Genomic DNA, 15,242 nt, shown 5'->3' on the forward strand with positions numbered 1-15,242 from the left:
GATGAGAGCCTGTGATTGTACGTGGAACTTACCAGCTTACAATATGTTGATTGTATTGTATCTGAGAAACTGAATAACTCTTTCAGCAATTTGAAGATTGAATGTTTTCATCATCATATCAAAATCAAACAGCTTCCATAATTACAATGATTTTGAGGCTTTATGATCAAAAAGTCACATTTTTTGTCAATAAATATCTTTGACTGAGCACCACAAAATGAGTGGCATTACATGAGTATTCTAGATTTACAAGACAAAATCAATTGTTTTTGCCAAAGGTGTTTACAATAAATATCTATTGTAGAGAGTTCCTGAAATTATCAACTTAACCCTATTCATTTTAGTGTTGCTTGGTTAAGGAAAAGAAAAAATCATTTCAAAGATCTAATACACATGTTTCTTTCTCATAATCCCCCACAAAAAACAGAACATGCCACCACTGAATGTTGAAATTGCTTAGAAAGAGCAGAATATTCATTCCCAGTCATTTAATTATAAGTTTTGACAAGGAACAGTATCTTAAGGACCCAGCAGCTGATAAACAGCAATCAACAACGATATTAGTAGAAATGAATGGTTTGTTTCAATTAATTTTCGGAATTGAGAAATAATTCCATTGAAATGATTGAAAGTTTTAGTTTCTGTATATTGAAACTTATATAAATCGAAATAAATTCAAAAGCGTGGTTTTAATATAAAAAACTACCATCATCGATTAGAATATAAACATCTTTAGTTGGTTTTCAAAGTTGTCTCAAAGTTTGCATCCCTAATTTAATAATTAATTAGAAGACATACTCTACTTCTATCAGCATTCTTTCTCGATTTCTATTACATCATCCATCTGCCTCGATAGCCTCTTAAATTTTCCGTCTAATTTTGACAGAAAAACTAGATCCATTGAACACTCTTTTTCACCAGTTTGTTAGTTATACATGCTTCAGTTTATCAGAAACAGCTTATAACAAGCATATTTTTCTGTAAGTCTTTCTTGGACCATATTTTATTGCTTATTGTCAATAACTTTTGGTTCACTAAGTACAAGATTTACCACGATTTGAATTTTTTTAATAACCACATTGCAGTTTTTAATCAATATATTCATATATATCAATATAAAATATTTAAGAATATCGAGTGAATTCGACAGTATTGGCTCGAGTTAAATTTTTATTGACCTTTAATTATTGTTATTTAAATGAATTATGATTTCATACATGAATTTTGCTGCTTAACGATTTATAACAAAACTACGTTGACGGTCGCGTGATTATGTAGTCGCCTTGCTGTCAAATGATCACGGTTTCAAGTATGACTGAAAAATGTGCAATTTTACATTTATATTAGTATTTTAAATTAATTTTACAAATTTCAAAATACTATTTCGTGTAGAATCAGTCAATTATTTGAGACTATGGCCTCATGAGGTTTCAAATATAAAAACAAAACATTTTGTATTGAGAAATGGAATGAACCAAAAAATAAAAATTTTCCCTATATATCTTGGTACAATTAGTCTCTAAGAATAATTTAATTCATAGGACCTGATGATGTCAAAGTTGAAATAGTATATTTTGAACATATAGGTACTCATTAATGATTAGCTAAAAATCCACTATTAAGTAGAGTTAAAATTTGTTATTACAAATACTAACGAATAATGTGATAAAGTTAAAATTATTAATAAATGGTTTTTATATATGAAAAAAAAATACTTGAAGGTAAATGAACATAATAATACAACAACTTTCCTTTAAATATCTGTACCTATATGATCACAATATACTTTTTCAAATTCCTCATTATCAGCGTCTATAATTTTATCAATCTTAGTAAACCAGTTGTACCAAAATCTACGCAATCAATTTTATTTTCTATTTTTCAGTGCGGTTTTAATTAAGTGTAGATTTTCAAAAAATGTTTTTCTACATTAAAAAAACTTTATACATGAAACACAGTTTTTTTCATTTATATTTTAACCTCCATTATTAGACTTTTAAACATGTGTTGAAGAAATTGTCCTACCTTGCCACTGAATCGCTTCTGAACGTGCTGTTATTCTTGTAGGGTTTTACTCAACCTGTAGCAAGTTTTTCTTAGAAAATAATCTGGTGTCTTCTAGTAATTCTACAGATTTTTCAATTTTTCACCATGTACAAATAACAAAATGCAATCACAAAATTAAGCAATCACGATTTCATAGTTTGTGTTTCAGGTAATAAAGGAAAGTATTTGAGTTTTTAAAATACTTTTAAAATTAAGTAACTGAAAGAAGAGATTAAGAAAACTGTGACAACTATAAACTCCAATATAAATATATTCATAACAGTAACAGTTAGTCTACGCTACATAGAGATATTTTAGATATCAGGTTTCTAGGAATTTGTAAGTGAATAGCTTTGAGCTCTACGTTTTCGCTTGGAAATATACAGGAAACGAGAAAACGAATTTTCTTAAAAGTCAGCCCTTTGCATTTTTTATCAAGCCAGACTGGAAAACGTTTTGATGTTACTGACCATTGAAGTGTTATTACGCTGAAGTAAGAAGAGTATGCAATCTCTCAGGTGGGAAATAAATTCACTCGGTAAGTGATGAAAAGCCGCCATTTTTCTTGTCAGTGATATGTAACGTCTAGTCTCATCTATTTGAATCCTCCATACATAGAAAAACTATCACAGGAATGAAAGAATGTTGCAACTGCTTTCGAAGCGTGAATTTTTTATAATATTTTTTGTTGTGTTCAGAAAGTTAGAATATTCTCCGGTTAGTGTTCTGGGGTTTTGTTCAACTTGGTAGATACAATAAAATTAATTCGATTGGTTTTTAGTTGAAATAAAATGCCTTATAACTTTTAACTTGCCAGAGGTTAGGAACATGGGAAAAAAATGCATTTAATCTAACCTAAAAATTTTTGACCTAATTGTTTGACGATTCTATTCACCGATATTGCCAAGATCATTGTTAGTATGTAATTGTTTTTAGTAATATGAGTTTCGAAATTGTAAAATTAATTACTTTCTGAATGTTAATTACTCAAATTCTCATTAAAATATTAATAGAATTTGCTACTTCATGGTGTTAATATGACTGATATTAATATTTTCTGCATTATCAATAGAAAAACCGAAAACTTTATGATTTAATTTGTAAGTTATTGATCTGTTAAAAAAACATATTCTGGACAAAATCTTGCAGTTCATGGTGCTGAATTTAACGTAAAAGCGTTCAAGATTGGAAAAAGTACACATATTCCACTAAATACGAGACATCCAGGAATGCTTTTATGTAAAGACAGTTTTTAGATTTCTATAAATTTCAATATTGGGAGGATATAAGATTAGTTCTCCTTGGTACTCAGTTCCTTGACTATTCACAGCTACATTAAAATATACGTTTCTTATATTATTATCACCTGTATGATTGTAATTGACTTTTTGGTCTCGATTGTGATCTTATTCGAGCAGTTAGACTTAATTTAAATGTTGCACACTTGTCAAAAAAGGACGACAATGAAATAACTCCATCAGAATATCTGATTAGATTTACCAGAGTTCATAATTTTTTTGTATCATTTGCATGAAACTAAGAAAGATGGAACTAGTGGGTGACCTACGTAAGTAATAAGTAAGTAAGTAATTAAGTAGTACACTAAAAAGCCAAAAATAAGATACTTTTTTAAAACACTGAAAAAGACGCTTTTACAATAAGTTATACTAAAATATGAAAAATAAATTTTAGCTGAAAAAAATAATAGTTGACATAAGTTACTTATGAGAAAATTAATGTCACTTTCACAAAAGTGTAGAGTAATTTCTATGACATTTTCAAACTACCTTAGTGTTTAGAAATGAATTTTAACAAGTGACATATATTTTCCTATCACCATTTTGAGCGAGTTACGTAAATGGGGAAATGAAGAATGAAGGAAAGGAAATACCTACTTAGTAGTAGTGGTGGTAGTACTAGTGATTTTTGGCAACGACCCTTAGTAGGAATAGAACCAAGGTCTTCTGGTTACGTACCAGGAGCTTTATCAGTTGAACTATTTTAGATACATACTGCATTTATATTTCAGTCACCTACATATAAAATTCACCGAGTAACAATACTATCCATCTTACTGTAGAGAGCCATTTCGACTTTATTAAGAAAATGGGGAAAGAGAGGTATAATGGGAAAAGAATCCCATTCAGTAATCGACAAAATCATTTGAACATTTCCCGGACTGGGAATCAAACTCAGATTGGTTACAAAACTCCAAGTTAGTTGAATATTTTATAGAAAGCACTCCACACTTTTATAATAGTGACATTAATTTACTTGGCACTAACTTTATTCTTATGGTAAGAATTAATTCTCATCTCTCAGTTTGATTATTGTTGAAAACATGCTTTTTAGTTTTCTTAAACTATAATTTATTTGCCGTATTTTGTTTTCAAAAATAACGCATTTAAAAAGTTCATTGTAAGTAAATTTATTGTTCATTCTTGATACTTAGTATACATGAAATTTTTAATCTTGGGTTGGAGAATTAAGTAAATATTTTCCATTTTGCTCAACGACATTTTGCCATCTTTCTTCCAATTTCATGATTCCGCGCTCATAAAATTTCTGGTCCTTATCATTAAAAAAATTGAACCAGGTGCGATTGAGGGTCATAAAGGTGAAAGTTGGACCATTCAAAGAATTCTACAAACTTCAAAATAAATGGTAATCAGATGGTGCCAGATCAGGACTGTTTGGGAGATGTGGATCACTTCCTTGCCAAGTTCCAACAGTTGCCAAAGATGTGTGAGGCTTTGCATTATCATGGTGGAACACTAAACCTTTCCGATTTGAGAATTCTGGTCGCTTTTCTTTGATCGCTTCATCCAGTTTCATTAATTGTTGATAGTAAAAAATCAGAATTGATCATTTGGTCCCTTGGACGACGCACCTCAAAAAATACATCTCTGTAATCCTACCAAACTGAAAGCATGAGCTTTTTTTTGTTGTTTTTCAGCTTTCGATGTGGTTTGTGCTGGTTCATCGTGTTTGGTACTTGATCGTTTTCGAACTATGTTACGGTACAGAATCCATTCTTCATCATCAGTGATGATTCTGTTCAAGAAAGGGTCGGTTTCATTCAGTTTAAGGTTCATATTGCTAATGTTTATTCTTTGTGTGTGAATTTCTTTCATTCGTGAGATACCCAAATATCAAACTTCTTAACTAACCCGAGACATTTTAAGTGTTTTCAACTGTTGTCTGCGTCTTCGCAACCTCTCGAGCAGTTATATGACGATACTCTTCAATTATGACTTTGATTTAGTCATCATCAAACTTCAGTAAGCCGACCAGAACGTTGCTCATCTTTGAGGAAAATATCTACATCCCAAATTTTTTTACCAATTCTGACACGTGCGCTCTGCACCATAAATCTCACATATTTCTATATGAGCCGCAGCAGCTTTCTTTCCTTTCTGGAAAATATTCGGTTCTGCACTGCATTTAAAATTAACCCACAACTAATAGCATTAATAACAATCACACACTACTTGCTTCAACAGTTATGTCAATGTGACTAGTATCACGTGTCAAACGGTAAAGTACAGCAATAACATAAGTTATTCAAAAAATAAAGCAGTAAAAAGCTTAGTACTTAGTTGCCAACCTTATATAATTATGATGAAGAACAATTTTTTTCTTTCAAATTAAAGCCACACTATCATTTAAACATGTCATTTAATGCAGAAGGAAGGAAATATTATCGGAAATGGTTCTGGACACCTTGGGATATTATAGTACTTGATTTGGTTATTATGGATAAATATCCTAAATGTAAATTATAAATAAACATTTTCTCACAAAGAAATAAAAAACAGATCTTATAAATTTCTAATGAAATCTCGGCGCACACTATATTTTATAAAAATGGGATTCATAACTCTCGGACTACTCCTTCATCTCCTAGAATATTCTTTATTATGTATATATGTGTTATCTTGCAAAAGCACGTTCTCAACGGCATGGACTTTTCACGCGTGGACTCAATGAAAAAAAGACATTTTCATTTGGGAGAGAGCCTCGTAGATTTGTGTACATTTGCATATTTATAGAAAAGTGACAGTAACATATTTGTTTAGAATTCGCGACAAGCTGGCGGGAGTTTTGTGTATATAGACAATACTTACATGTTCATACATGCGTTTCAGTTTCTCTATTGTTGTATTTAACATGTGGATATGATGGGAGCAGCTGTTTTTAACGTTTTTTTTTTGCGGGAAGATAAGTTATACACGGTTTGTTTTATGTCATTCGATCATAAATTTAGAAAAAATATCTATTACGTATAAAGTTATTCTTAAATTATTTTTTTTAAATTCACAATCTAGACTGTTATTGTATCTAGACTTCTAGATACAATAATATACATATATAGAGAGAGGAAGAAATTATCTAAAGAATATTTATAAATCTTGAAATAGGGTACTATTTTCAAATATAGAAATATGAAAGGCTCATCTATTTTGTAGTAATTTACCTACAAATACTAATTTTGAAATTGTCGAGTAATATTTTAAAAAATAGAAATATGAACAGCAACTTCCAAAAAATAATAATACGTAATACGAGTTGTAGCTACGAAATAGGGAGACTAGTAAAATAAAGTAATATAAACTACTTTTAATATTATATGTAGCCCAACTCTATCCAAGCGAATCTTTCATTGTTTGAAACAAAAGTTTTTTTCTGTCAGATTCCCCCTACCCGCTTTTTTATTTCACAAATCTTATTCCCCTTAATGCAAATTTGAGGTTGAGAAAAATTAGAAGTCGCACGGTGCAAGATCCGACAAATAAGGTGGGTGGTTTAACACTTGAATGTTGTACTTGGCTAGAATCCAGTGCGAAATAAATACATACACTTTTCGCATGTTAAAATTTTCGTGTGAAATTTGTCGCACACAATCATTGTCAATTCCTATAGATTCAGCAATTGCACGAGGGTCAGATCGAACAAGTTTACCGATATTTTCATCTGTTTTGGACTTGAACGTGAATCATCTTTAACATCTTCTCGGCCATCTTGAAAACGATTGAACCATTCAGAACCACGTAGATGTAACAAACATCCATCGTCTTACACTTGTTCAAGGAAATTATAAGTTGCAGTTGCAGTATTTGTAAGTTTCTGGAAAATAAAAATCCCCCCATACAATCGAACGCCACGGCTGCACTTGTTTGTCTACAGACAAGTTAGATATTAGGCATTTGAAGGAGTAGTATCCAGACTAAAAAACTGACAATCGCTAACCTTCGGCGCATGCGTATTTTTTGTGTAGTAGCGCTAGTTTCGTTACTTAATAAACCAAACACTTGTTTGGTAGGAGTAATTTTTTACAAGGCATATAATGTTCGAATTTTTGAAAAAAGCAAGGCAACGCAAAATCTGTTATCGAGAAAATCTACATACTCATAAAAAGAATATGATAAATTTTTGGAGTGTAAAAAAAAACTGTGCTGTTGTGGTACTTTAATGATGTATATTAAGAAATATCCCTGAGCTCTTTGTGGACTAAATATTCGATGATGACGAAGACTTTGATAGTAAATAAAAATATTGATATTTGGAATTTTCATTAATTATGTAAATACTTGAGCAAAGGGACCAAACAAAAAAATCCTCTTTGTTATTTAGAATAACGTCTTAAATTTATTAATGAGGCCCCAAATGAAAAAGGTCACATTATTATTTTGTGTATTTAGTGGATGTATTGGTGGATTTTAGTCATACATATAGAAGCTAGAAAATTAATCTTTGTTGCATAGTTGTTGATAAAGAAGATATTAAAAGTTTCTCTGTGACCATAAAACTGCTCAGAACAAAACTATTTCTAACCTACAGACGCGGCCTCGGTACTACACCAAGTTATTTGGAGAAATTCCTTATATTATTGCAAAATATTTAGATTTAGAAAAAATCCTGGTCATTGTTTACAACTAACGATAGCAAATCTTTCAGCAGAAGCTGGAGCTAGTATGACAATGCTGAAGCGCGATGGTAGATACATAATACCACAGTTGCTGAATGATATGATATTTAGAGGACAGCATATACTCAAAAAATGAGATTTCAAGAGATGTAAACGTATTACATTTTCTTACAGAAACAGTCAACCTTTTTTCAGGAAATTTAACTATTAGCGGAAACTTCCAAAACTACCACCTCTATGTGAATACAAGCGAATAAAACAAATACTGTACTGAAACGACATAAAAATATTAATCAACACTACCGTTCATAAATCAAAAGTGATTTATATCGAGTTTTATAATCTAAATAGACCTTTTTTGCAACTCCAGATAAAAAAAAATGCTGTTTACAAAATTTGTACGAAATCTACTAAATTTTTTTTAAATGATTTCATGAAATGAAATATGTAGGAACGGGATAAACAGACATAAATGCAAAATGCAGTATCTTGGAAATTTTTAATTATATATGAAAAATTTTGTATTTAAGTCACTGACAGACCGAATAAAATATTTTCAGTTTTCCAAATTTTTCATTATTTTGAATCAGCCGAAGTAAAAATACGTTATTTGACAAAAGTGTAGTAACGCTTTTAAATTATATGACAACCAAACCTTCTTTTTTCAATATTTCAGGCTACGAATAAGAAGGATATCGGGATACGACTTTCAATAAGCTATTTAGACATCATTTAACTACAATTTCATAAAGTGAAATTGCTGCAATTATTTTTTCAGTTTCAATTTTCTATTACTATGTGAGAAAACGCGTTCTGCTGAAAACGCTTAGAAAAGACGTATCACTGAGATGATGCATTTTTCCAAAAAGATTAAGTTTGTTCCAACCATTCAGTCTTACAGAAGTTACAGATATATATTTAAAAAAGCACTGAATTACTCCTCACTACTCAATTACAATGGCTAAGTCATAATAATGTGATAAGAAAAAATATTCGGTTGACTCGTTGCTGTAAAAAGTATATATTTTGGCAATAATCAACAGATGATTTGAAAAGTTCGTAGACTAGCATAGAAACAATCGAATATAATATTATTGAATATAGTTGCCTTGGGTAATGTAATTTTTTAGCCTCAGAATAGACTTCAATTTTGGCGATAACCTCTTCATCGGCGCAAAATATCTATGACAGCCCCTTTTAGGCGACCACTGGATGTATCGTCTACTGTGCTCATTTCGCCACGTTTAAACTTAGCAAATCATTTTTCAACGTTTGATTTTACCATAGAAAATCCGGATAATGTTTCATCAACCCACGCCACGACTTCAATAGATTTAAAACTGGTAGTTCTATTTAGGTGTCAGCCTACGAACAATTTTGAAAGTTTAAAACGGCGCTTTCTGACGACATTTTTCGAAATCTGAAAATATTTTTCTTACTTGTACAAAATTTTTTAAAACTGGAAAATATAGTAAGGTAGAATGTCCCCGACACTGTTACCAGATCAGGGGATTCCAAATAGAAATATTTACATAGTCAACGGATTCCAAAAGAACGATCAAATAAATATAGATTGATTAATCACATTGTGTTTAACCAAATTTTTATTTCTGTGAAAACTAATTTAGTATCATAGTTAGTTTGAATGTCTCGAAAAACATTTTTATGTACAGCATATCTGGTTTGACAATTGTTTTTTGGAAATTTCGAGCTATCTCAATCATGTTCTGAAATAATCCGGATCAAATTCACTGTAGTTAAGAACATACATAAAAAAGGTCTTTAAACACAAAAAACAATAAACGCACTAAACTGAAACAATAAAAATAAAAGGTTTTTATGGGTTGAGTTTCAAATTTGAAAGTTCCATCGATCCCAGAACGCGACGTTCGAAACGCTGATAAAAATCTCAAATGTTTTTTGTTAATATAAGGTATTGAAAGTATGGTAAACTCACCTCTGATTTTCCTTTAGATACACAACTAGCCACATTGGTAGGTTCCAAATTGAGAGCATCTCTCTGAAACAAAAACAGATATTGGTCAATGTCACGTAATTCGAAGAATAGCATATTATTGAAAAACTATCTCTTGCACTTCAATAACCACATGAGTTAAAGGTAGGTATAAATTGTTTCCATTAAACACGGGTGACGCAATAGAATGTGCATATCATATTTCAAAAAGATATTAAAAAATAAATACAAAATATATAGTTAAAATGAAACTATGGATTTGTGAAGTTTAATTTTTACAAATAACACCATCCAAACTCGTGTTTTCCAATATGGGGCCCATACCTCACGGGAAGGGGGCAATTTTATTGCAAAAATTGGAAAATGGGCTCGGCACGTGTTTAACTTTTCTGCTCTTTAAGTACAATACAATCTCAAACGTCACGGATCAGTTGATTAATTTAGCCTTTTTTAGTCGAATTTTTCAAGGAAAAATTAGACTATTACGGTAGGCATGACTAGAAGAAAAATGGGGGGCACATAAATTTTTCCATGTTTTGAGACCTCCTGAACACGATTATGATGGTTTTTCTAATGTCTGTAGTTTATATATATATATATATATATATATATATATATATATATATATATATATATATATATATATATATGCTACAATTCTTATTTTCGTCTCTCGAGCAATTGCTATGGGTCCGATTTGGTTCAAAATTAGCATACATGGCTTTTTTGGCGGCGGATTGATGTTATTAGAGTTTGGTTGAAAACAAATGAATATTTCGAGGGGTCGTAGTGCAAAAAAAGTGGTTTTTGAACTTTGCTCACCTCTGCAGGTCAAACGAAAAGCGACTGAAAAATGAAATGTAGGTTCAATTAGTTGCGAGATGATTTCCTGTCTAAGATCGAAACTTCATCTCTACCCCTCTCCATTTTATGGTCATTTTTGTTATATTTTCTTATTTTTTGGCCAGAAAAAGTTTAACTAGAGAGTTTGAACTTCGCATGCAAGTAGGGGTGTGTTGAAGAATTGTCTTTCTCAAGTTCAAAGTTTTCTTCTTCAGTTCTTCTAGCACAAAACGCCCGAAATCATTTTGATCGTTGTAATTGTTGAACTGGACCGCCTCCTATTTAATAAATAATACGAGTATGATCGTTGCTAGGGTGATTTTTTTCACTTCCCATTTTCGAAATTTCTTGTCAGTATGACAATTTTTTCTTTGTAGTCAATTGGAATTGAACAAGAGGGTTCGAGACCACCGCGTCTATTGAAATTATGAATTTTCATTCGAGAGAGAGAGAGAGTTAACTTGTGAAATGAAAAGTTATTGAGGAATAGCAAATTTTCCATATAAAGAAATAAGATTGAGAATTGATATCATTTCCAAGAAATTCGTTTTATGGAAAGATGTGTTTGTGTATTAGTTAAATTCTTCATTCGACGAAAAATTCGACTTTCGTGATGGAGCTCTGCTGCTCACGGCTTTTTTTAAAATAATGTTATAATTTCATGGGGTAAACAAAGATTCTGCTATTAATTTAAGTGGGTTATATTTTGTTATTTTTTCATTCCTAAAAATCTCTTTATTTTTTTCTACTTGTCATTCATTTGAAAGATTTTCCGGATTTAAAACAAATTAATTCTACAACATGGATTTTGCAGTCAATTTTAGTGGATTTGTTTGATGTATTAAATATGCAGAGGAAAAAAAATCGTCTGGATATAAAATAACGGGATGACTTGAGACCGAAGCTAACCAAATTGGAACCCAAATCTCTATGCAGCAAGCATAAAGAGTAAGGATCTCACTAAATTTAAAATATTGAATTATTTTAGAAAAAATCTTCAACAAAATTATTTCGAATTTGAATTTTAGTTTTTCTTTATATGTTCTAAAAAATTCACTAACTTTGTCTCGTTAACAATTTCCTATTGATTTCATCCTAAAACCCATGGTTAAAGTTTCTTAATTGAACAATGCTATTTTTTCAAAATTAAAAATTATGTTTATGTTACATAGGGGGCATAAGAATTTTAGAAGTGCTTGGGCGGGGCTTAGTATCAAATGTTGTTTCGATGTTTCACGAATAATTACTCTATACTATTTGTTTTACGTATCCCCACAAAAAAAGTCAAGAAGCATCGAATCTGGACTACGATGGGGCAATAATATATCACCTCTTTTCCAAAACAGTCTATCTGTCTGATAACATCTGTTTCACAACTATCATGGATAGTCATTCGACATGTAACTAACATCGCAACGTAGCGTTCGATATTAACGACGGTTTACCCCGCGCATTATCCAAGAAAAAGGAGTAATAATACCTCTGATTGAGATTGCTGCCCATACTGTGACTTTAAAACTATGCAGTGGTGTCTGGTACTTGAATATGAACTTCTTACATTTCCAGACAAAATTGGAATATCGATTAAGCATTTCAATAGCAAAAGCGAGCTTTTCCCAAAGTCACATTCTTCCAATTGTTATTTGCAGATTGTAAGGACGCAGTTCAAGATTAAAGTTAAAATTACTAAAGTTACAAACTTCGTCGTGATATCGGTATCTTGCGAGTATCTTGGATTTTCTCGAACAGACTGCATAACACTCTCAATAGTGACTTCGGATCTAGAATGAACTTTTGCTTATGGTTGCACGTTGAACCAGTCTTTCCTTTACTAAACGCTTTACTCATATCTTAATTAAAGCTGCACATGGAGCTTCATTTATACGCCATAGTCCATATTCAGGATAGTATAAACACATCCCCTGCTCGTGCGCTGATAAATATGAAATTTGTATTAGACCAGTAATAAGGTTCAACTATTCGCAGTTGTTCTGTCCACAATTAGTTTTACTTCGATTTGCACACGGGAGCAAGATATATTTGATGAATATGACATATTCTTAATACAAGTTGAACCAAAAATTGTTGTAATCGGTCTAATTTATAAAGTCATAATGAGTTGCTTGACGGAAGAATTTTACAAATACATACAATGATTCTTACGTCATTTATCGCGTCTAATCCTATCATATTATAAACGATTATACAATAATATTTAGTGTCCAAGTGTAAAACTTTGAATCAACCGACTTTTACTAAAAAACAAATAGAACGGCCAGGAATCAGGAGAAGCGAAGAGATTATAGGGCAAGTCAACGAGTCTGCGCAGAATGATCCAAGATTATCTACGCGTAAGTGTTCAGATCCGAACAACTTCAGATATTAAAGTTGGACTTAAAATTGTATATCTTCAAGATACATTTACTGCAGGGATTGAAAGAATATAACAACACATCTAAAGATACTGGTTAAAGAAATGTTGTCAAACAAATTGATCTCGTGCGAAAGAGACATTCTATGGCCTCCACGCAGACCTACTACCCTTTTATGGGGTTTTCTTGAAATTAGAATCTAGTGAATAAACTAAGAATAACACTCATTCAAAGGAGAACGTTGATCAAGAAATTGCACCATATGTCGGAAACGCACCGCACAACTTTGACGATATTATCTTTTTTATATTTTGTGCTACTATTTTTTTTCCTATAACCATTTAGAGGCGAAGTTGTTACTAATATTTTCAGATGTCAACGTTGGAAACAGGCCTGAACAATTTAAATAAATGAATAGTGTGCGAGTTACATTTCCCTAATTAAAATATATATTACTTCACAGTGTTGGAAAGAGCTAGTAGATTTTGCCCTAAACTTACGGAAGAGCATACATTCCCATGAAACTTTCAAAAAATGAAGGTAAAATATGCCTGCAAGTCTCCAGTCGTTCTCTTACAGCTACTCTATATACTTACAAATAGATTTCAAGCTTTAGTCTCTAGAAGCAACGCTTGCTGCAAAATTTATACAAACAAACAGTGGTTTATTTGATTTGTTAAATTCTTGTCACCTTAACGACTTTAACGCATTCATGGACACAGATAAGCAATTGCAATTTTTTGAATAAATAAAATGTTGAATCATATAGGCAAATTTTTACCAGAACGTTCATTTTAGCTCCATAAAAGGTTATTAGTTTTTTAACTAAAAATAATCAAGCAATTTAAAACAAACAACACCAAAAAGAATTTGCTCCAATGGCATAAAAAATAGGGGATTAAAAGTGACAACTAACCCTAACAGTGCGCTAATGGTAAAATTTTTCCAAAGTTTGTTTATGTCAAAATATTACTTTATTAAGGAGCATATTGGTCACCAAATTTGAAAAAAAAGTAAAAGGCGTTCTTGATATTTGGGAAATTTTTGATTTTAATTTAAAATTTTGAACACCCTATATCTCAGCAGCTAGATCCCGTAAGGGTTCGTATTCCTATATCAAAATGAATCATTTATTGAGATTTCTCTGTGGTAGAGCGTTGTCGGTCGAATATAGAAACTCCCTGTATAATGGTAATCAAATTAATGGAGGTAAAACAGAACTATGGAACAGTGATATACATGGAAAAATGTATAAACCATACCATACCATGCATTTTATAAATGGTTGGAAAATCACGATAAATTTCAATTTCGTTTAAATCAGGATTGACTAGAGAATTCTTTTGGATTAGAAAGAAATTCTTGCGGAAATTTTAGAAATTCAACCCCAATTCATTTTAATAAGGCCTTCAAAAAATTATTTACTTCGAAATATTTTGGTGAGGTCGAAGGTACAAACAATTGGAAATACTCTTTGTTGAAAATTTTAATAAATTAAGTTGTAACGTAAATGTCTGTGCAAAATCTGAGGAGCTTCCTCGTGGAAAGATGCCTCATAAATATTTTTCAAGACTTTATATAAGGTTGCGTATTTATTTTACACTTGAATTTGCAAACCGAAATATATAACATAGTTATATTTCAAAAGGAAAAATCGATAAAACCCAGCATCAAATCAAATATTTTACATCTCTAACAATCTGTTAATCATGTCTTGTTAGTATTCGGTAGTAAAGATTTGTTTGAGTACAATGTACTTTACTCTTTTTATTGCAATTTGGAAAGTGCAAAAACTTATAGCTCGTCCTATAGAACAATAAGTATAATAATGACTACATGATCATAACTTGAGTAAATCAGAAAATGCAAAGTAATTTAATTACTCTGATGTTAAGTATATGATCCCAAATACATGATCGTCAAGTTTCGAGGAACAAATATAATCAGGGTATTTTTTCAATGTTTGCTAGAGGGTTACAAGTTATCCCTTGCTTAAATTTATCGGCTACATCAATTACATAGACTTCAATCCACAATATAATGGCCGTTTCTAGTTCTAAAACGATTATGTTAACGT

General features: G+C 31.2%; 1 protein-coding gene across 3 annotated transcripts in view; it reads right to left on the reverse strand.

The window, feature by feature from the left end:
- LOC130900481 (semaphorin-2A) overlaps positions 1-15,242 on the reverse strand; it is a 1,226,238-nt gene that overhangs the window by 110,561 nt on the left and 1,100,435 nt on the right. For all 3 annotated transcript variants that reach the window (XM_057811123.1, XM_057811122.1, XM_057811124.1), the window contains one exon: positions 9,933-9,995. In XM_057811123.1, the coding sequence (XP_057667106.1) occupies positions 9,933-9,995 (63 nt within the window). The remainder of the gene's footprint in view (positions 1-9,932; positions 9,996-15,242) is intronic.

The sequence above is a fragment of the Diorhabda carinulata genome, chromosome X (assembly GCF_026250575.1).
Source record: "Diorhabda carinulata isolate Delta chromosome X, icDioCari1.1, whole genome shotgun sequence".
Lineage (NCBI taxonomy): Eukaryota > Metazoa > Arthropoda > Insecta > Coleoptera > Chrysomelidae > Diorhabda > Diorhabda carinulata.